At 38.5% G+C, this 27,116-nt stretch overlaps 1 protein-coding gene across 3 annotated transcripts in view; it reads right to left on the bottom strand.

Annotated features, from left to right (window-relative positions):
- Positions 1-3,632: 3,632 nt before the first annotated feature.
- The window catches only part of MAN2B2 (mannosidase, alpha, class 2B, member 2), a 31,398-nt gene continuing 7,914 nt past the window's right edge, over positions 3,633-27,116 (bottom strand). For 2 of the 3 annotated variants that reach the window (XM_014936107.1, XM_014936109.1), the window contains 17 exons: positions 26,959-27,064; positions 24,326-24,498; positions 22,953-23,068; positions 21,778-21,955; positions 18,426-18,624; positions 14,923-15,113; positions 13,874-14,060; positions 12,237-12,370; positions 10,504-10,760; positions 8,638-8,829; positions 7,592-7,844; positions 7,376-7,486; positions 7,065-7,257; positions 6,249-6,401; positions 5,777-5,889; positions 4,767-4,884; positions 3,633-3,867 (listed from right to left, as the gene is read on the bottom strand). In XM_014936107.1, coding sequence (XP_014791593.1) covers positions 3,773-3,867; positions 4,767-4,884; positions 5,777-5,889; positions 6,249-6,401; positions 7,065-7,257; positions 7,376-7,486; positions 7,592-7,844; positions 8,638-8,829; positions 10,504-10,760; positions 12,237-12,370; positions 13,874-14,060; positions 14,923-15,113; positions 18,426-18,624; positions 21,778-21,955; positions 22,953-23,068; positions 24,326-24,498; positions 26,959-27,064 — 2,769 coding nt within the window. In that variant the 3' untranslated portion in view covers positions 3,633-3,772. The remainder of the gene's footprint in view (positions 3,868-4,766; positions 4,885-5,776; positions 5,890-6,248; positions 6,402-7,064; positions 7,258-7,375; positions 7,487-7,591; positions 7,845-8,637; positions 8,830-10,503; positions 10,761-12,236; positions 12,371-13,873; positions 14,061-14,922; positions 15,114-18,425; positions 18,625-21,777; positions 21,956-22,952; positions 23,069-24,325; positions 24,499-26,958; positions 27,065-27,116) is intronic. The other variant, XM_014936108.1, reaches the window with a different exon arrangement.

The following is a 27,116-nucleotide window of genomic DNA, read 5'->3' as shown; positions in this document are numbered from 1 at the left end:
AATAAAACCACCAAGACCTTAATTTGATATTGACTCTAGGGCTCTTCCTAGCACATTTATTTATTAGAACAGAAAAAACATGTCTGATTTAGTTTCCAACCGTGAATAATAAATGTCTCAGTAGAAAAACAGCTCCGCAGCACAAATGGACTGATAAAACAAACATACCAACTGTAGATACCACAATTAATTTAAAAATTATTTTGTAGAGTGCAAGTGATTCTTTTACCTGATGTAGTGATTAAAGTGATCTGCAAAGACTTTCAAAAGAGCAGCTATGTAATTCTTACACAACGGAAAAAAAATAATGGTGAGGGTACTGACTTCAATACATTAATGAGCAGGACTTTTTCAAAGATAAATGCTAGCATGAAAGAGGACTTGTTTTCTTTAGCTTTAAATTAGGTTTGCACCTAGCATAATGTAAAATAAAGGTTGTGAATCAACCTTTCCTATAAAGTAAAAAAAACCTAATAAAAATTATTTCTCTTGTGAGACCAAATAACTAGTATCTACATTTCAGCAATGTGAGATAGAACAGGGCAATGGGAAGGAAAGTGGAATATACCAAACCCAACCATGTGTTTGCCAAGTAGGGGCAAAACCTGTCACCTGTCAGTAGTTAGAAGTAGTTTCCTTCCTACTTTGTAATGAAGGCTCACATTTTTGCCACCCAAGCCACATCAGATGCTGAGCAACGCTACAGCCAGCAGAGCCTAAAGCCAACAGAGAAAACATGAAAAAGTGGCCTTGGGCACTGGAAAAGGAGTAAAACAGAGTTTACTGAGAGCCACTCTTTGTCCCTGGGCACAAGTGGAACTCCACCAGCTCTCAAGGACAAGCTTCTACTCCTAAAATTATATAGAATGATGGAATTAATATCATTTGGCTTTTCAGGCAAAATAAACTGATTTCCCAGAAGATCCAGGACAGCAGCATCTTGGCCGGTCTGCAGCCAGGAGCTCTGGAGAAAATAAGCTGTTTCAGACTTCTTACAAGTTCCCCTCTGACTGCTTGTCACATACTGTCCTTCTCCAACACACAAATGCTCTGCTATCTCTTTCTGGCTCTTCCACTCTGTAACTACTACTTCCTTAACCCCAACCAAAATTAAAACCCAAGCTTATTTACCGTAGCACAAGCATCCTGCATGCATGCATGACTTTTTTTCTCTGCTTACAATACCACATCCACCCTCTTCTCGTCTGTCCCTTTTGACCTATGGTTTGAAGTGGTATTTAAGTACAGAGTGGCCTGATTTCTATCAAGTCTTGACGTAGCACCACAATATTTCTCCTCACTATCTTGATACATCTGAGGGAAGAAAAAGGATGATTACTAAATGTATCCCTCTACAGAGATTTGAATGCCTGCAGGCTTCCATTTGCTTTTCCTGAGATTCCTCAGGAAAAAGAACATGTAAAATATGCAACGTCGTTGTCTTCTAGCAGGAATGCCATGCTTTTTACAGACCACAGTCTCGGATGCCTCTGGTGCAATATAAGATTTGACTCTGGCAAATCATTCCCTGATGGCCAATTGCACTGAAATAACTCCAGATAAAATATTCTGGTTTTCTTTTTTTTCCCCCCCCCCACTCTTAAGTCAGAAAGTCTCCACAAATTGAAGCAGAAAACCCCTCAACAGATAAATCAGCTGGTAATGAGGTATTCCTGTTTATAGTATCCTGCATACAGAAGGTTTTTGTAGGATTTGTTCTAACACAGCCTGCAAGAAACATATCAAACTGACATCTGGGAAAGCAGAGCCCAGAGTCAGCAGCTCTAGGATCTCTTACTGCTTGGCCGGGATTGAGCATACAATTGCCCACTGAAGATACACTGCCATTTTTACAATCTACCAGCATGAATTGCTGTTACCAGCACGTGTATTAGTGAATACCAGTTCAGTCACAAAAATACAGATTGTCATCACACCACTGTGTAACCCACACAGTATACCCATTAGACCATGTGGCATAACCAAGCAGGGAATGAGAAAAGATGTACAAGCACAGAAAATGGCTTCGCTGAACACATTTCATTTTCCGAATACATACACAAAACAAAACAGAAAATAGCTGCCATCATGCTTTACTGCAGCTTAGTTACAGTGCTATATGCTTCCCCCTTGGGCTTAATGTTGCAGGAAAACACTTTTCACTGTAGCAGGGCAGAATAGATTGGCATACCACTAAATATTCATAGCCAAATATGAAAAATAACCAATAGAAAATATGAAACAATCTTTCTTCATCCAATAACCAAACATGGCAGCTTCTGCAGTGATTCTAATGAGATGCAACCAGTTAGTATACACAGGCTGTCCACACAGAAAGATTGACCACCAGCACAGCTCTTTCAGCACAATTGTTTCACAATAGCCATTACGGGAGAGCCCTTGTCACTCTGCTTCCTTTGTTCTTGGACAGTGTCGCCACACGGAGGAAATTACTGCTGAACAGCTGAAGTAAATCAGAACAATCATCATAGTAAAATGTCACTTTTACATGATTCTAGATCTGGAATTATTAATTGACTGAAAAGGCACCTATTTTCCTCTTTTAAACCTATACATTTCCTCTTTCAGTTTTACATTTCACCGGTCAGAAATACAGTTTTGTACAGTGTTGCAGCAAGCATAATTCATCATTACCACTGCAGCAAAGTGACTGACTTGATTCTCATCTCAGCTATGTGCATTTTCATGGTGAATAAGTAAAATAAGTAGAGATGCTAAATGGGACGAATCAGATTCTATAGCTCCACATTGATTAGAGTTAGGAAGAAAAAGAGAAAAAAACGCAACTTTTCTTTTGAACATAAATACGTACCAGCTGTCCAAGTTTCCTGCTGCTGCTGCTCAAACAGATCTGCTTAGAATTTGCACTTAACTGACAGTTTAACCCTAAACACAGTCCTCCATAACTAACTTCAGTTTGATCCTAATGGAATGTTTCCTGCTACCACCGCTCACATTCTTGGAGCCTGAGAAGTACGAAAGTTCAGAGTGTCATAAGAACGGTGGTTCCTGCTTCAGGTTACACGATGGGTTGGTTACTGGCCATGTGGTAATCAATACACCTTCTGTCAACAGACTGGCTCCAGTTTACCCAGGACACAAAACCGGACATTCGGGACTGGGATACCGTGAAGCCAAGCCAATCAGTTCTGAACCTTGGGAGACACAACTTAAATGAACTTAGTGCAAAGGAACACAAACGTTGCATTCAATTTCAGTTTACAATAAAGCAGAAACTTTGCAGTTGTTGCCCGAAAGGAAAAGTAGCTGGAACACGACAGGCATTCCTCCTTGCATGTAGAAACAGAACAACAGTTGGCAAAACTCTATTCTGTGATTTGGAAGTCATCCCCTCTAACAATAAAAATCCAAAGACTCTTGAGATCACCACTAATTAGAAAGACAGTTCAAGACTGTAGAACTAATATGACTTTGTAAGTGCTCAAAAATGAAGCCTCATAGAAGCAATCACTTTAAAACCACCCACAGCAAGCACGAAAATGTTCAGTACGCTTGCACTGCTACTCCAAGGTCATTTTTGAATTGAACAATTTTCAGAAAAAAACAAGCTGTAAATAATTAACCAACAAAAATACCCATCAGGCCAACAGTTTAATTAAATTTAGAGTTTATTCCAAAATGACTATTTCTTTCATTAACAGCAGCAGAATGTTTTTTAAGTTCATCACTCATGTCTTGAAACAAGAATTGGAACAATCACATATTCACTCCTGAAATACAATGTCAGACCCTATTGACCTTGGAAGTATACAAAAAAGGTCCTTATTTCCTTTGGGTGAACAGTTACTATAAAGTTTTCTGAAGTTGTTGTGCTGTTGGAGAATCCTGTAAAACACAAAAACGTTGGTAATTTATTAAAGAAGAGCTTTACTCAAATGTACATATTATTCTGTCTTAACAGTTTTAACTCATTCCTTCCTTAAAAGCTGGTGTTTGAGCAGATTCTCCTCCTTAAGGCTGTAAGTAGCATGGAGCCTAAGACGCACCCATTCATAATATTGAAATAGTCAACAATTCATCCACTTTTCACACACTGACTTACACATAAAACGTGGTCACATAAACCACTCCCCACTCGTGCACGTTTTCCTCACCATGAGTAAACAGCAATCAAGCTCCTAGCTGCAGGTCAAGTAGAAGTCTCAACTCCCACCCAGCCTAGCCCAAACCCCCTGCAAGCTTTTTACAAGGCACATATATGGATGTAAGTGACAGTAAGGACAATCTCCAAGTGACTAACTGGAATGAGAAATGAAATGAGGTCACCCACAGCATTTAACTTGAGTGCCAGCCCTAACTTGAATTATACCCACAGAGTCCTTTAAGCTGATTACAGTGGGGATTTTTAACCGCAGCTGTCTGTTTTCTTGCAGCACAGGCTTAAGTATAGATTAACACAACTCATCGACATCTAACAAAGTTGATCTGTGTCACAAGTGTGAATTCATAAAGTAGCCACTTCTTTTTGGACAAAGGTAACTCCAGAAAGAGTTCAAGCTTTTTAATGCTTCTAGGCAAAACAAGCCACTGGAGAAACAGAGCAGTCCACTAATTGCAGGGAACCTTTGCAAAATGCTACTACTTGCAGGTTGTGCCAGATACCAGGTCTGTCACACAGAACAACAACATATTGTTAATCTTGAAAATTATATGTTTAATTAGACTGTTCATCAAGCTTCAATAGTCACCAAAAATACGGATACCAACCACCTTATTCTACCTACCTTTGCTTGGATACTGTGAAGTCTTCCATTTCCACCGCTTCAAAGTTTTCACATCCCAGGTGCCGGTGAGTGATCGCTCTTCCACTGCTATCACTGATCCTAATCCCTTCAGCAAAGACTGTGAGTAAAGAAAGCACAAGGAATCAAACCACAGTTTACTGAGAAGAGCATCACACTCACAAGTCTAGTACACAGACCAGAGAAGAACTTTCATCTCTAGCATTGTTTTGTTAAGCAGACCAGCAGAGATTTTAAAAATCTGCTAGGTCATCCAACACAAGGGCAACGACAGATTCTCCAGGCTTCAAACTAAGAAGCTGAAGGGCTAAGAGCTTCCTCTGTGTTGTAGCAAAGTTCAGAGCCTACTAATCTCTCCATTCAAGAGCCGAAACATACAACGCACTTTCAAAAACAAAACAGAGAATCCTAAGCCTTGTTTCCTGTGCTTCTGTTATTGCAATCAAAAATTCAAATTTTGAAATAATAAACCCCTGCCATGTATTATAAAACAATCTACTTCTATGTGCAAGATCAAATAAACAAGAAACTGAAAATAAACAGTACTTTATGGAACTGACCAAAGTTTCAACAACTCACAGTAATAAACTAGAGAGGAAAGTAATGTTTTCCTTTAATCCTGTGCACATCTCACTAACTACAGGTACAACTTGCAATAACTAAAGAAACAACAAAACAGAATCCCACTCTCTACACCAGTTAAGGTACTGCAGGAAGTCTTACACAACCAAGAGCTCAACAGAAACCCATCCCAGCGATGTTTATGCAGACGTTCATGCTATGCCTATGGCAACTTCATCTGAAGTAATGGTTCTTGTGCTGCAAAGATGAGTAAAAATAAGGTCTGCTTCCCTCTGAGATTAAATTTATACTAGTATTTTTGTATCCATTTTTGTGGAGTCTCTAGCACACGGGATGTTTTGTTCCAGAACTACTTCTCTCTGGAACAAGAACACCTCGAGTGGTATTCTGTCTCAAGGGATTAGATTTACCTTCAGATTTATCATCACAGGTTGAGACAGCACAGGATCCTCTGCAACTTCATACAAGTGCCTAATTCTTAGCAGGACACGACTGAAGTCTGCATCACCTTCCTTCTGTTTACCTTTCAGAGAAGAAAAAATTGAAACATTTAATTAGTTTAAAAATAAAACCAAGTTTTAAGCTTTTTTATTTTACACTCTCAAAATTTGAACTTAATTCCCAGTTTTTAAAATTAGCAAAAGGACTAATATCAAGAAATACCCTGCTCCCAGTATTGACAGGAAAGATGCTAATGGGCACGATGAATTCATGCAGGAGAAATATTTTACTATTTGAGTAGAGAAATCACACAGTACAATAACTTTCTTGATAGACAAATTTGTCTTTGAATAAATTAAAATACTAGACACAGAAGATAGAAAGAAAAGAAAGCCAGCTTCTTTAAATGTAACATCCAGCCACCCTTCTGAAAGCACCTACCCCCGCGGATGCTGCGGACCTGCTCTGCATGGTTAGAGCTGTATCTCCACCCTGGGATGCTCAGAGTCTGGAGATGAAGATTAGGTGGGACAGTTACAGGCGAACCGTGGACTGAATTCTGCTGAAGTTGTCCAGGTAGCTTTGGTTTATCTCCTCCATACAAAGTGAAACAAAGAAAACATCAAACATCTATCACACACACAAGACCTGGCTAGGGTACTGGGGAAGGGTAAAGACATTTTTGCTTTTTCTGCCAAGGCAGATGCAAAGCAGATGCAATGCTTTCTCCTCCAAGGCCTTCTGAGATATGAAGCAGAAAGCAACATGACTTTAACTGCTGGAGAAGTGTATTAGAGCTCTCCATAAAGGAAATTTCACTGCAGCTTGAAGTCACTATTCCACTACCAGGCTTCAGTTTTAGTTAATAACTCAAACAAATATTTTTTAAAAGAATGACTCAAAAATGGTCATTAAGGACTCAGTATTCATGAGGCTGATATATGGTGCACTAGCTACTTTGCACTAATTCCCTGTGTGGACATTTTGTTCTCATTAGATGCTTCAAAATTTATACTCCTCTGAAAGTAGAGATAATTACATAACCAGAGAAGCATTTCATACACTTGGACAAAATCCAGGTTTGAAATTAATGCAAAGTAATTAGCAGGCTCTAAATCTGCCTCCTAACTCACTGTATACTAACTTTGCCACACAGGAGGCTTGAAGTCTGCGTTTACAAACTTAACAGCATAAATCAGAGCAACATAAATAAGACATTCAGATGCTAAAGATAGCACAGGACATGGAATCAGTTACCTGATAATGCTCCAAAAAATACTACTGGCCTGTGTTCTAATGCCAGTCCACTTGTCCGATACAAAATATTGGTGACAGCCTTGGTTCCTAAAATAAGCCAAATCACAGGGCGAACCACTGAGGAGTCATTCAAAGTGAGATTGTAATTCAGGTCCCACTGGAGGTTGTTCCATAGTCTCCTGTGAAGCATCACCTGTATTGGGAAAGTAAGTGTCACTACAGTAATCAGCCATCCTGCTTTACTTATATTACCAGCAGCCATAAAATTATGCTCTCCTAGTAAAAAAAAAAAAAACATATTTAGATGTTACCTCCACTTGTCCATTTGCTTGACTTGAGACACCATGAGCTCTTTCTGCAAGCAGCATCAGCCTTGTGGTATCATCTTCAATGTAGGCAGTCTGGACCATAGGATAATAGTTCTGAAAACACACAGTAAATCATGAAGTGACAATATTAACCTAGGTAACACTAATGGAGAACAAAGATAAGACACAATTGACTTCAGATTACACCTCTGTGCCTACCCGAGCCAATGTGTTATTTTCGTATGCCTTGAACTGTCTTTTCTGCATCTGATATCCATTGCTGTCCGTGTAGAGTAGCTGCCCAGTGTTCAAATTTGTGCTTGTTCTTAGAACTGCTTCACGATTTAAATCCAAAGGCCCAACACTGTATTCTTGCTCTATCCTATGGCAAAGCAAATGCCCTTCGTAGCCTTCTGGTACTGTATACATCCTGGTATATATTGCATATACATAATCCTGAGAAGTAATGTTTCTATAAAAACGAGAGAAAAGATATGCAGAGTTTATAAGTGGAATGCCTGATTGGTTATGTAAAGACTTGCAAGTCATTCATCATGTCATCCTACACACAGACAACTTTCTTGCCTGTTTTCTATATATTTCATGTACAGGTACAACTACTTTAAATTTCAATTTTGTTTTCAAATATACAGATATTCAACTGAAGTAACATGCTACAATTTTCTTTAGTGTTGCTAGCATAAAGAGGGCTCTTCACTTGATTAGAGTGGCCTTATTTTTCTGAAAATTACAACAAATTTTAAAATAAATATAACTCCCCTAAGCAACACATTTACGTCACATAGAATACATGTATTTTTTCAATCTGGGCAACATTAATTCTGATGCAAGAATTCCACTGCTTTCTAAAAGTAAAAGTCCTTCTCAACTACAATCATTGTACAATGCCATGTAAGGCAAAAGGCTTCCATCAAATTAGCAGACTGAAAAGAGGGTGAAGGGGTTATAGACTGGTGTGATTTTAATACAGAAAAACAGCTAGTTCATCAGAGGTCAGAGTGACCGTGTGTAGGATTATTTTTCATTTCTCTAATTCACTTGCAAGAAAGGTATTCAGTTAGAGAAATGAACCATTATGTCCAAATTCCACCCATGTACGAAGATGTTAACTGCAATTTTCATTGAATTGTACGGAACTAGGATCCCAACAGAAGCTGCACTACAAAATGAACCAAAAAAGGTAACTCTGAACAAGAACTCTGAATCAAAGATTCCAGTGAAATGAAGCTGTAATGGTATTGTACCTGTAGAAATACTGCCTTATCTCTGTCATCAAGTTTCCAGAAACTACTTCCAATCCCACTGCTTTTGATACTGGAACAGCTGAAGCATTTGGGGCAAATAAGTAGTTATCTGAAATGGGTCCCTTCATCACGTCTCCGTTCACATGGTACTCAAGGAACTCCTGGGTCAACTGGACAGTCTGGTTTGTCTCCCTGTGAACACACAGAAGAGGAAAAGTTATATTACATACAGACACATTTTGTACATACTAGATGCCAAGGTGAAGTGCAATGGGAATTAGGATAGGAATGTAAGAAAAAAAATAATCTGTTTCCTCAAAGAGGATAACTGATTTTGTAAGATTTAGGAAATGAGGACAGCAGAGAATTGAAGTGCTTCCCACTAAGACATCTGTCAGTGCGTAGATAAATGGAGTTTTTATGTAATTTTATACTTTCATAAAACATAAACATCTTAAGACAGAAATAACATCTACATTATCTCATTTTTTTGATGCAAGAGGCATATAAATTTAAACTCCAACTATTTTAGGTAGTGTTAATACAAGAACCTACAAATTGTAATGACTGAAGAGCAAAATTTATCCAGGTCTTCTCTACTACTCCTGTTATGGGGCATTTCCAGAGCAGGGACAGGCCCTAGAAGTTCTAACTGTTGCAGCTAAACTTTTTAAGGCTTCACAGTTAAGACCCCAATTTTTTTTTGGGCCTATTTTACTCCCTTTCTGACCTGATGCCTTGCTCTTTTGCGTTAACCCAAAGCAAAGTTGCTGAAACTCATTCTGGGCTTGCCTGAAGACTTGTGAAGAAAGTGAATATCCCCATTTCTCCTACATGCTGAATTCCAGCTCTTGCTCCCTGCCAGAACAGGATGAAGAAAAATAGAATTTGAATTTAGGTTTTTATTCATCCTCATTATATTCCTTACTATATATATGTGTGTGTGTATATATATACACACACATACTATGTATTCCTTACTATTATATTCCTTACTTCCTCATGGAATCTGGAAACGGGATCCGGAGGCAATTTGAGAAAGCAGTTACTCCAAGACTTTTAGTTAAGGCCCATCTGTACTTTTAAAGATGAATTTAACTATACTGGAAAACAAGTTCTTGCTCTAGGAGGCAGAATTATGAACAAAACCACAAAGGTGAAAGAGGTCTAGTAGTCACCAGGCCCATGTCAAAGGGGTCAAATCTTCCATCAGTACGTAGCTGACAATCTGAATCCTGAGCACGCAAAAAGTAGCACAGCTCCACTGAAGCTGAAGGAATTGGGCCAATTTGGATCAGCCAAGAAAAACAATCTGCAAACCCAAATCCCATATCGATGTTGACCGTTCTTCCATTTTATCTGCCTGATTAAATGGAATTTCTAGTTAAATGTTACCTTTCAGAAAGTTTTGTAGTTTTCTACCACAGAATGGTAGAAAAGAAAGAGCAGAAAGAGTGATTCAGGACTTGCAAAACACTACTGATTAGTAAGAGAAAGCTCTTGCTTTATCACTTAAGGCTCACTGCGTAGCCATAGTGTACAGCAAAGTTATTTATACACTCGTTCTAAAGTGCAATGAGATTCTATCTACTAGTTAATACTGTGATATGTCATCTTAGACCAACTGCATGATTACACAGGACAACAACATGACGGAAATAGCACAGAATCACACCTATGCTAGGTGTTGGCATTTCCTGTAATAAGGAGGGCGTGTGAACTGGAAATACAGAAGAATTTTAAAGAACATAAAGGACATTTTGCTAGTTAAGTTTCAGAATTAAGGTACATGATACAGTCCTTGGATTTGTTTTTACAAAGGGTTTTACAGAATCCAAACCATTAAAAACAGGCAGGCAGTCTCACCTCTCAGTAATGCTGTGCATCAGATTTGTGCTTTGGTCAAACAAGACCTGGTAGCAGTTGTTAACCACAGGAAGCAACTGTTGACTTTGTTGATCCGCACGAGTTATGTCCTTTCGCTTGTACTTGACTGACTTTCCAATAAATGCAGACTGCTTACCATTCAAGGGTTTAACATTGTATTTTCTGTAGCTCAGACCACTTATTTCAACTAGAATATACAGATCATAGGTAGAATGGGACTCTGTCGAGCTTTGAACCTGCACATTAACATAAACAATGCTCCATTAGAGGAAATCAATTAGCAAGGCAACTATCTTCATGTGTTGTTTTAGCCCTAAGCTACAAAAAATAACTACTACTTTAATAATAAGTTTTGAAACATAATTGAAAACTATAAGAATGGCATAATGTAGATCCATGCTGCCTTTTATTGGGAGTTTGGCAGACTTGGATTAAGCTTAACCTTTCTAGTGAAGAAAAGAGGGTCACTAAGCAAATGACAAAGTTAGATCTTATTTTAAGGTGAAGATGGAACCACAGATGTTGATTTAAGATTGCATTGCAAAATGTCTATATGAGCAGAAATAATCACAATTTAAACTAATCAGTCAAATGGCAGAAAAGAGAACATAAGGGATGTGACTAGTGCAAGCACGAGAGAAGTATGGCAAGAGGAGGAGGCAGCCAGACATACCCTTACCAAGCAAGGCACATGGAGAGGGAGTAAAAAGCATGTGGCACAATTTTGAAGAGTTAACAGAACACCAGTGTTATTTAATATCAAAATACCTTTAACAGCAGCTTTTAATCACCTTTCAATTACTTGTATCCTATCCGTTAATGTTATGCAATTTAGTGCTACTTTCAGTTTGGGGCAAGAAAATGGGACTAGGTAAATACTGTACAGACTATATAGAAAAAGAGGTTAGTTATGACTAACTAGAAATTAAAGCTTATGACTATCACTATTGATAAAGACGTTTCATTTCGCCTCAAGTAACTGTCCACATGCATATATGGGTGATTTCTAGCAAAAGAGAGTACAGACCAACTCTAGAACAGAGAACTCTGTCTTTTTAAACTCATGACAGCTTGACTTTAGGGCAACCTAAATCTTGAAATAAAGACTTTAAATACATTTCAGTTTCCTCCTGGTATCTTACAAAGCTAAAGTAATTCAGACAGCAGGACTTCCGGGAGGTAAGTGGCTGACAACTAATCATGACCATGTGCTAACTCAAGAGACTGATGGCTTCCAGATAAAGGCAGTATGGTCTCACACCATTGTCACGTATATAATATCTACAGAAACAGGAGACAGCTGTTGTGTATCACTACCTGACTACAATGTGCCTCGAGCATAGTGATAGCCATAAGCCACAGACAGCAGAAACCGTCCAGCTGGCAGAACTGGCTGAACTATCTTGCATCTCAGGGACACAGGGCAGCATCTGGAATTGTGTCACACCCCTTCAGGCCTTATGTGCAGGAGGTATTCCCACAGGTTTACTGATGATGATGATGCACTCTCTGCAGCAGACGCTCCCGAGAAAAGCCAGTGATAGCTGTCACTTCAGGTCACTTTCTTGGAGGAGGACTAGGGAAATCCCAGTTTGAGCTAACACTTGTTTTCCCTGTAATAATATATATTACCACACTCTGATAGGAGGCAGGATCAAGTCAGTAAAAACTTAGTGAAAGGACAGCAACAGAAATAAACAAAGTTGAAGTACCTGTGCTGGTACAGTATGTCCCCGTTCATCATATACACTCATTTCCAAGCGGCTGACAGCAACCGTGACAAAGGTAGTGATGTTCCATGCCAGTGGATTATACACAACAACATATTGGTCCACATCTGTAGCACCTTTGTGAATGCAAACAAAGTTATCAGTCACTAAAAGTATGTGGTTTTAAAATGTGATATCAAAAAGTATTTGAGAGATCTGTCCAGGTACAACCATATTTCAAAATCTTAACATAAAGCTCGGCAGTGAAACTTCAGGATTGAAACAAGGAAAACATTTAGTAGTACTTCATAATAACCTCTCTGCTTTATTCTTCTGTTCTTTACCCAATAAGAAGAGACAGTGCTTTCAAAAAATGACACCTGAGTTGAATGTGGAAGGACATGGACCTGATGGAACGAGTCCAGCGGAGGGTCATGAAGATGATCAGAGGGCTGGAGCACCTCTCCCATAAAGACAGGCTGAGAGAGCTAGGGTTGTTCATCCTGGAGCAAAGAAGGCTCTGGGGAGACTGTACAGTGGCCTCTCAGTACCTAAAGGGGGCTACAGGACAGATGGAAAGGGACTATTTATCAGGGAGTGGCCTCTCAGTACCTAAAGGGGGCTACATGACAGATGGAAAGGGACTATTTATCAGGAAGTGAAGTGTTAAGATGAGGGGTAATAGTTTTAAGCTGAAAGAGGGGAGATCTAGATTAGATTTGAGGAAGAAATTGTTTAGTGTGAGGGTGGTGAGACACTGGAACAGATTGCCCAGAGAAGTTCTGGGTGCCCCATCCCTGGAAGTGTTCAAGACCAGGCTGGATAGGGCTTTGAGCAACCTTCTCTAGTGGGAGGTGTCCCTGCCCAAGGCAGGGGGGTTGGAACTCGATGATCTTTAAGGTCCCTTCCAACCTGAACCATTTTATGATTCTGTGAATATAAATGCATTTAGTGAAAATAAGCAGCTTACCACATCTCACTGTCATGCAGTATAACTTTCTAACTTATAACTTTAGCATATAACTTTACCAGTTATACAGAAGATCAAATGAGAAGTCTAATCTGAAAACAAGCCTGTAAAAACCCAAATCAACCTGTTGCACAGCTGTTCTGACTTGAGGTAAAACAGAACCACAGCACTGCTTCCTTTGACATTTTAAAAAGTTTCCAAAGTAAAGATAAAAGGGAAATTACAGTCTTTAGAATACACTCCTTGAAAATTCTTTTACATTTTTTACAAAAGTTGGCAGTTCACTATAACAAGAACATTTTCAACTGTGACTGTGCTTCTTATCGTGTAATCTAACCTTGCACAGTAAGGTTAGCTCATTAATTGCTCTGATCAGCACCTCTTTTTCCCCTTTGTTTCATATTTGCAGTCTGAACCTGGGAACCAGGTCTAATACACGCACTGGGGTAGGGTTCTGCCTAACATCAGTTGAAAGATCTTGGTTTCAGATGCTCGAGATCCGAAAGCTCATTAATTCATCTGAGTTTGCCTCAGGTCTAGCAGACAAATACGATTTTACAGCCACGGTTCACGAAACTTAGGTGGTACATAGTAAGTTGATTATTTTGCAGGTAAACACGATAGCTTTCATAAGCTAGCCTAAAATTAGAAAAGCTGTGTTAAAAAGTACCTGGTGTTCCTGAGTCTTTCACATAAACAGAAGAATAGACCTCTCCGTTCTTCTTTGCATTGTTCATGTCCAATATTATGGAAGCCATTAGCTTCTTTACGTTGAACATTCCATACATCAAGTTGTTCATGTACATGTCCTTCACCTTGGGAGACTCTGTGCCTGTTATACCATCATGGTGCTGGACCTTACATTTAACAGGAGTTTGAAAGGTCACAATGCAACAGGATGACAACTTCAGTTTTGAATTTGTATTAACATGGTCCACTAACCTTCACACAGATTACTTAAAATAAGTAATAAGGCATTACAGCCATATTCACAGATTCATATTTTGCCTATTCCAAATTACTATATCTGCAATGAAATGGTCAAAGACTAGATGCACACAGATTTCCTTCTATACATATTCCTCTTATATTTTAGAAATTACTGAAGTCACATACTTAGAGGAAAAAAAACAACCCACAAGTTACCAAAACCAAGATTGCAGCAAAAATACCTTAGCAAGACAGGTTTTTAATTTCCTACTAAGATCTGGTCAATAACTTAGCTGACAAAATATTTATTACCAGCTAAAGCAGAGGCTTGTAAATGGTTTAAGGTATGAGGCTGATCACTTGGCTGAACTTTGAAGGAACAAATCTGTTCTTCCTCTTCTAACTTGCAGAGGTAGAGATTATCTTAAGTTTTCAGTTAGTTCAGGTTTTGTTTGATTATTTGATTTTTAAAAACCATTTTGTAAATAATAAAACTAACATTAAGAAAATTAATTTCTTGTGCAAATTTTGAAACCACATACTCTTTCGCTGGCTGAAGAAAACATTTGCCAGTAACCATGTCTTGAATGCACAGCTAAAGGGCTGAAGTCATGTTTCAAGACAGTTTTTTGAAAAATTGCTCTATTTTTTTACTGATGACTCGCTAAGGGGGAAAGTTATTCTAAAAACATAAAAGCAACCTCGTGACATTCCTGCTGAAATGCTCCAAAGCTTTGCCTTTGGGTAATAAACATTTTCATTCAAGTTAAAAAATAAATCAATATTTACCTCTGAAACTGCCCATCTAAGGCTCTGAAGTTGCCTTAAGGCTCCACACTTGCAAATAGAACTTTCTGGGTGTTTCCAGACATGCTGAGTGAAAAAGGACTCTCCAGCATAAAGCAGTGAACTTGCTCTCCTTGCAATTCCTTTTAACGTACTCCGAGAAGTGTAAAACCCAGTCCATGCTTGAAATGGCTCTGTTAAGAGTTGAACAGATCCAATACTTGTCAAAATACTATTTCAGTTATTACTTAATTGTTACTTATTATACTGCTACTTGATAGCTTCTTGCATGAAGCCTGCTCTGGTTTTACACATTGGCCATCAAATGGAATAGTCATAAATCCTACGAAGAAACACAGCCATAAAAGTGCACTTTGGAAAACAACAATCTTTACTACAGGCCTAGTAATAAATACAAGTGTTAATACAAAGCCATTACTGACTAAGTTAACCTGTCTTTGCAGAAACAACTTCTTTGTGGATCTGCACAAAACAACTTCAGAAGTTTCACTGAAGGATATTTTATTATTGTTAATAAAGTGGATTATAATCCTTGGTTACTGCTTGAATCGAGCTCTACATATTCCACTCTTTTAGTCAAAGGGATTTATCTTAAATTTCATTTCCTCAAAATGAAGTAGAGACAGTGACATGGTAATAGGATTCCAAAGTACTGCAGCACTTCAAACTACATCAAAAGATGCCATCAAGTGGCCAGTGGAAAGTATTTCAACAGTTAATTTGTGCCAATATATTCCAGTATCTCAAAGAGTAAAGTAGGAAAACAAATATTTGTTTTTAAAACCTCTAAATCTCTACTTTGAGAGGGGTTTTTTTGTTTGTTTTGAGAGTTTTTTTCTAAATATACCACTGATAAATAATTTTTCCATACAGAAGTCTCAGAAAGTGCTTTATAAAGTTGACTTACATATTCAACTGTAACAATCTGCTATCAGCCTAGGATCAAAGGCATGAATTAGGAAAGCAGATCTTTTACTCAATAACTCCAGTTATTGAGTAAATTGTCATTCAAATTCAGATCAAATTCTTTTTGGCCTGAAAAATGCTGTAAGTTCAAACAGAATGAATTCAATTTGAGTTTTCAAGGTTACAAGCAGAAGAGTCACATATGCACACTAGCACAGTACAATGAATGTAGAGTAGAAAAAAGGAAATACTTATCTGGGACTTAAAACTTGAGTTTCCAAGGCATATGTCAGAAATGACACTGAGCCCAATAAGTGACTCATAATAAAATAGCATAGAAAGAATGAGAGAGGATTAATCATCAAGAAGCAAAACAGTATGTGGGAGAAAGCGCACTCAAACCTATACCGCAATTGGAAGGCACACGAAGTCATTTGGGGAAGAAATTGCATCTATGTGTGGGCACCCACCTGGAACATTGAAGGTGCTGCTATTACGCAAGCTAATGGCAGTCAACTACTGCCTGTAAATTATGCCAAAAGGTATAGGTAAGAGCCCAGATGTAAAAAGATATTAGCACTTAAAACTGGCAGTGCATTTATCAGCAAGTTGTTAGATAAGAAATGATCCCTAGAGGGAGGTGAGTAAGGGATCAGTCCATGCAATGATTCATAGGAAGCAATAGTTATTTTTATGCACTTAAAAGTTAACAGACACGTTACAGAATATAAGATGTATAAGCTAAATTTGGGTTGTAATAGTCCGAGACATACATCCACAGTGCCAAAAAATGTGATTAAATAGTGGTGGCTACAATTATATGAAAAGGTATTTTAATGATACCAATGATATTTCAATGACAAGCCAGGGAATGAAACAAATTAATCAGTTCAGAAACTGAGAAGTTAGCCATGTTTTCTCTCTGCATACATCAATATAAGGCCTGCAATGGCCTTCCTCCAATTCACTGGGGAAAAGGATTTAAGGGATGTTGGGTATGGCATGCCTTCTTTCATAGCTTCCCTGTGCTTTTCAGCTCTGCTTGGTAAGCTAAGGTAGTGCAGCATGTAAGAAGGAAGCAAGCAACAAGCAACTGAAATGAATTTCTGTCACATCATACTATGAAATTTCAGAAATCAAAAAGTAAAAATACTGGCTGTGGACTTCAGTTATAACACAATTTTATTTTCCCTAGAACTTAAAACTGTTTTCTTTAATGAAAAAGACAAGACTTTCTTCTAGGGCTACAAGAGACTCTAGGGGTTTATCCGCACCATCACTGTTTTGTTTGGACCAGGAGCATGCTTTTGAAGTGAATCTACCAGTTGTTCTTACCTAGTATGCTTTGCTTTATATAAAAGACTGGATCTGGGGCTCACAAACTGGATTCCTGATGGTATGTAACAAGCATCAATGGGCTCCACATGACCAGATTATATCCAGTTTTCCTGGAGTTGCACAGAATGTGGACATCAAATCCTCAGCACCAACTGTTTCGCTTTGACCACTCCTAGTCTACTGTACTAACAAAGTAGTACCCTAAAAGCTTTCAGATGCCTTTGGTTACCTGCCTCGCTTCTCCTTCAGACATTCATCTCGTGTTTCACATCTCTGCTCTAATCTATGCATAATCCAGTTCTTTTAAACAGTAAGAATGGGTCATGGCTCTGTTTGGCCCTGCATCCGTTTCTATGTACTTTTCAGTTTATCAGTTTCCTTCCAGTTCCCTGGATCCTGGAGAACTGTTTCCTTACTACAGCTTATTTTTGGGGAAAAGGAGGAGAGGCATAGCATTCACATCTAATACTGCAGAATACTCAGGGAACTACAGGTTGGTTGTGCATGCTAATGTATGGGAGGCAGAGAAAAGAATGAATTCCAAGTTAAATGCCCAAACATGAAACGAATAGTCAAAATCTGTATTTGAATCAGAGTGAGTCCCAGGATATCAGCTTTAGAGATTTCAGAGAGGATCCCTCCAATGTCATGGGAAACTTCTATTAGTTGTGCTAGTACATCTCTGCAAAGCACCTTTGCTATCACTGCTGACTGCTAGCCAGTTTGCAGTGTGTTACATACTTTGCAGGGTTTTTTCCTTTACCAATCCCCTGAAGTTCAGCCAGGTGCCTAGGTTTATCTCACTGCTCACTGTTTTCACCATAACAGAACCTGCTCAGTGCAGTATCTACACATTTCTTCAGGTCATTACAGAAATGCGGATGGCATTACACACATGAATATACTCTGGGCTTAGCTTTCCTTTGCGCTCTATCGTTATTCAAAGACCGCAAAACAAAAAACTCAAGTTAGATTTCTTGCCTGTTTCTATACTCCTTCTTTCAGGGTCTCTTCCTCCACCCATTGCTTCCAATGGTCCCAAAGAAGTATCCCAACCACTGCCCCACCATGTTTCTTATACCACTAAGTTGGGATCAACTTACCTATTTGAAGACACTTGGCAGTGTAAATAAATGTTATAAGGAGATGGTGGTTTTCCCACTTTATTTCTCATTTCCCTTTATTAAAATTTTAAATACGTACATTTGAGGCAGACGTTATGCAGTTGTGAACTTAATTACCTGTTGAATATGGAAGAAAGTCTTGAGAGTCCCGAATTTCCCACGTAAGATTTCTGCTATAAACTGCTTGGAAGTAATCACCAACAGTGGCATACTGGACGGTCACTCCAAACTCATCAGAATGCTTGTTAATATAATCCAACAACAGGTCCATGTTGGAGTACTGAACAGATGCATTAAAGAACTGTTTGTCACAGCCCTGAAATTCCAAAACCAGAACAACCAAATGACTGTGGGTCATGTAATTTAGAAGGATCTTAAAATTTTAACACTAGTCTACATCAAAGTGGTATTTCTTTTGATCTTCACTGCCCATATAAAAGTTATTTGTTACAAAATATCATGAATTACAAGGGTTAGCAAGGGTTACTTGCACAGACCAGCTGATAACCAACCAGCACTACAGACAGGGGGAAGTATGCTGACATACCATATTGTACAAGAGCATGACATTTCATGGTCGCAAATGGAAAACACACGCATACATGCCTGGAGAGATGACCTTTGTTTCTTTTCACACTGCCTTTCTCCCACTTAGCAGAAAATATAGGATTTCTTATTTTCTGCTCTTAAGAATGCTTACAGCTTCAGGAAGTGCTGAGGACACGATGTGAAACAAAGCAATCTGGACAAAGATCTCTGTCACAAATCTACAAATGTCACACAATGTGTTGCTGATCCCCCATCACGACAGTAGACTATAGTACTTCTGATGCTCATCCAAATAGTGATGAGAGGTGATACACTGCATATTAAAGTATCATTTTTTTTTCGAGCATGCTTGCAAATCTTCTGCCTTCGGTTTGAGGCATCTCTCTACAGACTATCTGCACATACAAACAGTTCAAAAAGGCATAAGTAAGCACGCCTTTGTTCAGCTACAGTAGCTGAACAGGAAAATGAGACTCAGTCAGCCACGGCACCACAACGATTCTTATAGTATCAGTATAGGCATTGATCTGAAGCACAGTAACACAATAAGATACTTTCTCCACATTAAAATGCCTAATAGAAGCCTTCTGACACCAGCACCAGCTTAAACAGATCTTCATCTTCACATGTTTCTGCCTGAGACAGAAAACACCGCCCAAGTCAATCCTGATCTCATTTTCAAAATAAAGATGCTCTCAGCAATTTTCTCCAAAGCTTAGCAGATGCTTGAAAAAATTGCCAAGGAGGCTCTATTTTCTTTGCAATCCCGTCTTCTACTTTACCTGATGAGCTCAATGAATTTAATCTGATGAGCTGAACCCATTCAACTCATGAATGAGTTGAACCCGATGAGTCCGACTGAACTCAGAGACAATTACTCTCCCTTCTCTTTCCCAGATATGAGTGCCATCCCCATCCCTTCCCCATTTCCTAGGTGTTCCAAGTAAGGTCACTGCCACATCCTTTATGAATCCTAGCGCATATGCACTGTCCCTCAGACCTAACAGAGTATGTCACTCATCAGAAAAGTGGAAATTCTACTTCCAAACCAGAAAGTTCTTCTGAGATAACAAGAGATCTTCTGCATGCATGCATACAGCAGAAACTGGAAAATAACTTCAAACTGGAATGAGCTACTAAAACATATCAAACCAAAAAGTACGGCAGTCAGTGCAAACCAGACTTCCTAATGTTGACTCTAATTACATTTGTGGAGAAGAAGCAATAGGTTTAGCAGTCAAACTACTTCACATCTGTAAAGCACTATTTTCAACTCATGATCCAAGATGATTTCCTCATAAAAAGCAGACACTTGGCACCACAGAAGGGGATGTGCTGGGCTGGTAGACTCCACTCACACCGACACAGAACACAGCAGAAGAGAAGCTCTGCAGTTCAGTAGAACAAGGATATCCAAGAGACCCTGCTGTCGTTAGTCATCACATCCACTCACTCCCTGAACAAAACTGCACAGAAACACTATACATCACTGTACAGTTGAACTACACAGGCAAAAAAAACATCTCAAGGATCAGTTCCAGCCCTTCAGATGTTTCCTTACCCCTGCTGCTATGGCCTCTGGAGAGGCAGGTTTCAACCTTTACACTGCCCCACAGCCCAGTGCCTCCTCCTGCGCAACTAGACGCTTCAGATCATGAGTGAACATTTGTTTGTCCACGTAACTCATCACACCAGTGCCAATAGCCTGGATGTGAGGTCAGACCTCAAATGGGAAGGTGTGTATTTCCTGATTTTTTTAACTGAAGGAAAAATAATAATAATATCCAAGTACTCCAAAGTATTTGTAATCACAAAAAAATAGCTAAGCTTAACTATAGAGGTATCTGCATACCTATTTCTCTCTACTTCTTTACATAGCACTATGAATGGGTAACACACTTTTATTACCTTATTTAAAGCTCATTACCACAAACACACAAATCAGAAAACAGCAACTGAAATTGTCTTATATGGATCTAGATGTTTGGAATTTAATCATACTATGCAAAACTTGTTCCTCCCCATTTCAGCATAACCCTCACTATAGCCCTACTACAGAGTAGTATAAGCGACTTCTCCCCTCACCCTCTAAAAAAACCCAACTCAATATAATCAACAGCGTCAAACACAAAAGAAAAACAAATCAGTGACTCAAAGCTGCGTCAGTCAGAAAATGTTTGTTTCTCTTTGCAACAACAGATATTGTGGTGAAATAGTCACCTTAAGAACACACATCATCCTTTAATACTGTAATTATGAGACCTATGGCATCCATCAAAATTCAAAAACAGACTATACATTCAGTTTAGGCAAAGTTATTCTTTCCTAAGGACTTAAAAATAGCGAGAGTATATCAGTACTATGTGTACATGCAGGATGTAATTAACACAGCATATTGCTGAAAAAAAGCATTTGGGTGACCAAGCTGGGATACGCTTCTGTTTCTAACTAAAACACAAAGACTGTATAAAAAAAATGATTACACAATTAGAAAAATATGTTGTCTACCTAATACGTAACACATTTTCTTGTAATGCTATCATTTTGGTTCACATAGTTATATTGTGGTAAGCAGTTATGTAAAGAGATCACTTAAATAGACAAAATCAGGGGGAAAAAAGGAAGCAATATTGCAATACATAGTTTTGCAAAAGGTTATCTTTACAATTTTGTCACATGTCTTTCTATATTAAGGAGCATGGAAGACTTGGTAGACAGCTGGCAGGCTGTACAAGGAAGTTCTAGTTCTTAAAAACACTACTAATCAGACATTTGGATCCCACTTACTAGAAAAACACTCTACCGGCGTGGTTTGTACCTGCATTTTTGCAGTACATACTGTAGCAAAGTATCATCTGCCTACTGTTCATACTGCAGGTGAACTTCCCACTTCTAAAGCAAATGCTGATCATGCACTTACCCATGGCCACAAAACATCAGCTGTCCGGAACCAGGCTGCTCTCTCCTTAATGTTTGCCACCATGGTTTGTGCATACAGATGGATGTTACTTTCTGTAACAGGGAGACTCATGTTTGGATAAACACCATCTTTTGGTGGATCTGGGAAAGTTGCAATTCCATTCCAATAAAATCCTGACCTAAGTAGAAAGAGAAAGCAATAGGTTATAAACAGGATTTATTCAACTGGGAAAAACACATCAAAAGGTGCTGGGATAAAACGTGGACACACAGGGATTAAGAGAAAAAACAAACAAACAAATCAGTTCATATTCACTGCAAGTATTTAGGTTTTAGTGCTTATTTTTGGGTGGAGGTAGGGAGAGGTTGTCCAGTTTTCTTTTTGCACTAAGCAACTTTCCAAGTCCCTGCTGTTTGCTGGCACAGAGCAAAGAAATCATAGGACAAAACAGCAAGCTCTGTAACAATGAGGATGTTCCCCCAAGTAGACTTAGTTGACAAAGAGTATTTCACTGGATAAGCCAATGAGCAAAATAAAGTTTGCAAAAGCTCTTGGAGTTTTTCACAAAGTGAACAGAAAATTTTAGTTGCTTTAGTATATACACAGATAATATTCATAATCTCAGCCCAATATAATGCTGAAAATCTCCCAGAGAAAATCAATTAGCAATAGACAAGTCCATACTGTGCTTCCTGGAGTTTTTAAATCTTAACTTTCCAGATAAAAAAAACCAAAAACCCAATCCTGCTTTGGACGTTTTCTGTTTATGGAAATTGATTTGTTTCACATTTTTATTCTAGATTTTTTTTGATAAAGACTGATATATGCAATGTAGATAAGAGCTGTACCTGTGTTCCAAGTCTCCTGGTGCTAGAAAACATTATTTTTAGTCTGTCAATATTTTGAAGTTTTTTTAATGCCTGTCAGTAGTGAGTGTCACTTCTGAGGATTCAATTGTTAGATACTGAGCAAACGTCATGTATTACGGCGGGTAGCTGGGGGTGCTTAATAATCCTGATTCAGATCTACAGCCTAGACATCTTGACTTACTGCAAGTCAGGAGAAAGCAGTAGGATACTGTTGAGATAAAAATAGTCAAAGAAAATGCTTAAACTCCAACAATATAAACTCTCAGAAGTGATTGATATTTCTGCCTATTTGGGAAATCTCCAGACCTGTTTGAAAAAGGTATTTGCGATGGGGTACAGTAGCTGTACTGATCCATAACATGGGTGAAGATCTCCTGTCTTTCAGATAAGGAAGGAGAGCCCTGCCATACAAACTGAAGCTTCTGGAAAACAAAAAAGGTGAGAAATTGTTACCTTTGCACATGCAGAAATACCATCATGAACAACATAAGACTTCAGAGTACCCATCCTCCCTTCTACCACTTGTAATACTTTAAGCGCTTTTACTGAAGACCAGCCAATGGTACCCCAAGCAGAGTCACATACTATATACTCCAGGAGGCTGTAGTGTTGTCTCTTTCTATTCAAATGGATGGAGAAGGAGAGGAGGCAGAACACTGCCACAATACTGCTAAAATCCAGATGTAAGCCTATCTTATCACAGGGTTTACATCTCACTTGCTTCAGGGGAAGATGACACCTATAAGCTAGGAAAGATCCAGATGCAGTCTGTATCACACTGTGGTCAGTGGGAATCAATGTTTAATCAACTGAAACAGAATTTTTAGTTTTGAAAGCCTTCAGACTGTCAGGTACCAGGAAAAAAATTAAATGGGAAAAGATTGTCAAAAACTCATAACAGAATGTAGCTGAGTGGAAGCATCACAATTCATTGCAAACATAAGGTGGTAGGTTCTGGCTTCACCAAATTCAACAGGATTCTGTTGCCTTCTTCAGAGATGCTTGCATTTCATCCAAGATGCATAAAAAAATGCCTAATGCCCAGCTCATACTAGGGAAAGCTCTTATTTTTACATAATTTAGTGTGTAAAACTGATGACAGATCAGGGTCCAGTATTGTCATATGAAAAGAGAGACATCTTCTGTGTATGGGACATCATGTGAGAGAAGGCAAAACATAAAACAAGAAATGAATTCAGTGAAAAACCCTATTCGCTGCCTCCCTAACTGATCTAGTACTATCACTTTTACAGGCACAAATAATTGTTCCAAGCATGACAACCACCGTGCCCACACTTACACACTATACTTCAAAACACTGTATAGGAACCCAACACATCTAAGATTTTCTCAAGGGAAGTCAAAACTCATTTCAGGTGCCTCCAGTTCCAATGCTCCAAATTCAATATCCACTTACGCCTTGCCCAACCGCCTGCATTTTGTGTCTTCTTCTGACCTGACTATATTTTATCCTGGACCAGAAGTCATGAAGATATTACTGACCATACTACACAGATTCAATACGATTCATTATGATCACACGCAGTCAGCATGTCATTTTAGAGAAGAAAAATCTACATTTTCTTGCACAGATGAGAGGGATGCTTATCTCAATGTCACGGTTTAAATTACTGCACGTAGAGGCTAGCAATGGGTTCCATTCCAAAGGGTATTTTTACCTTGTTTTTCTGCATGTCAGCCTTCAGATCATAGTCAATCCGAGAAATAAGATGAGCATTAAAACCAGCCAGAGCAAAAAGTGTTGGTGTTGTAGCTGAAGCACCAAAAGGATCAACATGCCAAGAAAACTGAGGCCTGATCCCAAAAGTTTCATACAAAAATCCATGGCCCTCTGCAAAGCAAAATTTGTTTACGTTAGGAACACTTCTACAAGTTCACTTTGTAAATTTAATAGGCAATCACAGATAAACATTTAAAGGATAGCTCTTTGTTGCTGTTTTCCAAAGCATTTAAAGTTTCAGGAATCTAATGATTCACAACAGAAAGTTTCATACTGACAGTGTTTATTTTGGTATGCCAAGTATAACTTATTAACATCATAAAAGATGAACAACAAAACAGAATTATGATTAGAGGCAGGCCTGGGCAAAAGTGCTCAGATACAGATTAGGTTAAGGCTAATAGCCAGGTTGGACTCTGCATGAAAACAATAAACTGGGTTTTAGCTTGTGTTTGCTCTAATCATACCACCCATTCTCAGAAAAATTTCAGTCTCATATCAATGACAAAGAGACAGGGAAGCCATCCCATAAACAAAACTAGTATGAATATGATCCTCAGTTGTAAAAAAAAGAAAAAACCCAAAGGTTCAGAGCAATCTTGATACAAGATGCTATTTACAAACAATGTTATTAATTTGGTATTGAAATGAGTTTCAAAAAAAGAAACCCTTGAACCAGAAAGACCAGACAATAGAATACACTCAGACAAACCATTTTAATGACAGTAAAGCAACCAGCTAAGCAGTAGATTTTATTCAAAACTCCAGTATATTGCACTAGTATCCTCCATATGAAAAAAATAAAAAAATTGCAGACCAGTTTCATAGTTCCGTAATTGTGCTCAGACCTATTTGAAAATACAACCATATCTTCCCAGTTTTGGACTAACGCCATTCCAAATTTTAATATCATATTTGGATAACTGAGGCTGCAAGGTATTCTCTTTTCATTTATTCTTTCCCATGGTTAATGTCTTCTCTAGTGAAAATATTCACAAATGATGTGTTTATTTTAACTCTTCTGACTGAAGCACATTTTAGGCAGAGTTTGCAAGGCTCTTCCAAAACACAGTTGCCTGGACAGGCCGGAGAAGACATGAAAAGTAGACCCCAAATGTTCACACTGGCTTTGTCTTCTCAAGATGAACTCCACATACAATGGAAGAACACTTTTTTTGTTTGTATGTTCTTATACGTAAACTGAGCAGAGTGCTTTCAGGAAAAATAAATGGGAATTTTGAAATACATTTCTACTTTTGTTCCTGCTGAATAAATAACAAACTTGAATTTTCTTTTTAAAAAAAGTTATGTTTATACAAAGAATGAAATAATAAATTAGAGATAATGGGTTTTTGCAGCTAACTCCAATGAAAGGAAAAGCTGTATTTGCATTTAACAAAAAGACTCTCCAGTCAATATTACTGTTTTCTTTGGAGAAGTCCTGGGTTTGGTGTACTAAGCCCATAAAACAACCTCTAAACACAAGAGTCAGATGAGAAAAGAAAATAATGTTCATTCCCTCTCCTGCTCTTGGCCAGAGTGTAATGTGGTGACTCACTGAGATGCAAAAGCAGCTGCTCTCCCTGAGCTCCTGAAAAACGCTGGCAAGCAAGGGACAAGGCCAGTGGTGCTGTGTAATCACATTCAGCAAATGATAAACAGTGTTTTCTGACCCTTTCCCATGTAGAAAGCTGCCCAGAGTGTAGCCCTGAGGTGGGCAGGGTTTCCATCGGCCATGACAGATGGCTGGTGCTACTACATCCCCTCCCACCCCAAAAAAGCATGCTACTCCCTCATGGCATGTTACAGGCATCTATAGCACAGTGGTGGCATGAATTATCCTGCTTCTTTTTTCATTAACCAGATGGAGATAACCTAAATACTAAAAGACTGTTTAAACCGTCAGATGGAGATGTGTAACATACAAATGGCTGGAAGCAGAAGTTAGAATTTCAAAATGGGAAATACTAAATCTCTCACTAAATCTTAGAAATATGCACCTATTTCTAACAGAGGCTGCTGATAACAATTACAAACAAGAGTTTCTTCAGCAAGCAAGTCTTTCAACTAAGATCCGATGACCTCAATGACATTCTGTGGCCCATGTTCTGCAGAAGACATTGTATAAACAATACAACCTCCCCATGGTCTGAATTGCTACCAGGTATTTTCTTCCAGAGTGTTTCATACCCTCAATTTCACTGTAACAATCTTCCCAGGAGCTTAAGCTCTCCATCACACACACACAAAAGGCCTCTGCTCCAAAGGAGTTTATAACTGACATTGATTAAACTGCAAGCCAGCTTTCAGTAACCCTTCTGCTCACCACAGAGCTATTGGGTGGTGGGGTTTGTTTTTTTTCTTTTTTTTCCTTTCTGAAGCAAAGATTTTTATACAGATAATTCACAGGCAAGTAAAAAGTAAGATAAGAAAGAGATGCTTTAATCAGCTCTTAAAGAGTTCTTAAAGATTAAGAAAATAATACCAGGGGTGGAGAAATGAAAAACAACCACCACCACCCCCCCAAGGTCATAACAACAAAAAATAAAAGTTGAATGCAAATATGCATACCCGTCAACTGTAAAATCTGATCATCAATTAGTGTCACAGCTTCATCATGCATCACTTGCCCTCCAATGACAAATTCCAATCGTCCTTCCTGAAGTAACTGATGGACCTATGGTATTGAAGTTAAGACACAGAACATAAGCTTAATTTCAGTCTTATCC

The sequence above is a fragment of the Calidris pugnax genome, unplaced genomic scaffold (genome assembly GCF_001431845.1).
Source record: "Calidris pugnax isolate Ruff unplaced genomic scaffold, ASM143184v1 scaffold14, whole genome shotgun sequence".
In the NCBI taxonomy this organism is placed as follows: domain Eukaryota; kingdom Metazoa; phylum Chordata; class Aves; order Charadriiformes; family Scolopacidae; genus Calidris; species Calidris pugnax.
Note: the sequence above shows the minus strand (reverse complement) of the source record. Positions and strands in the feature narration are given on the sequence as shown.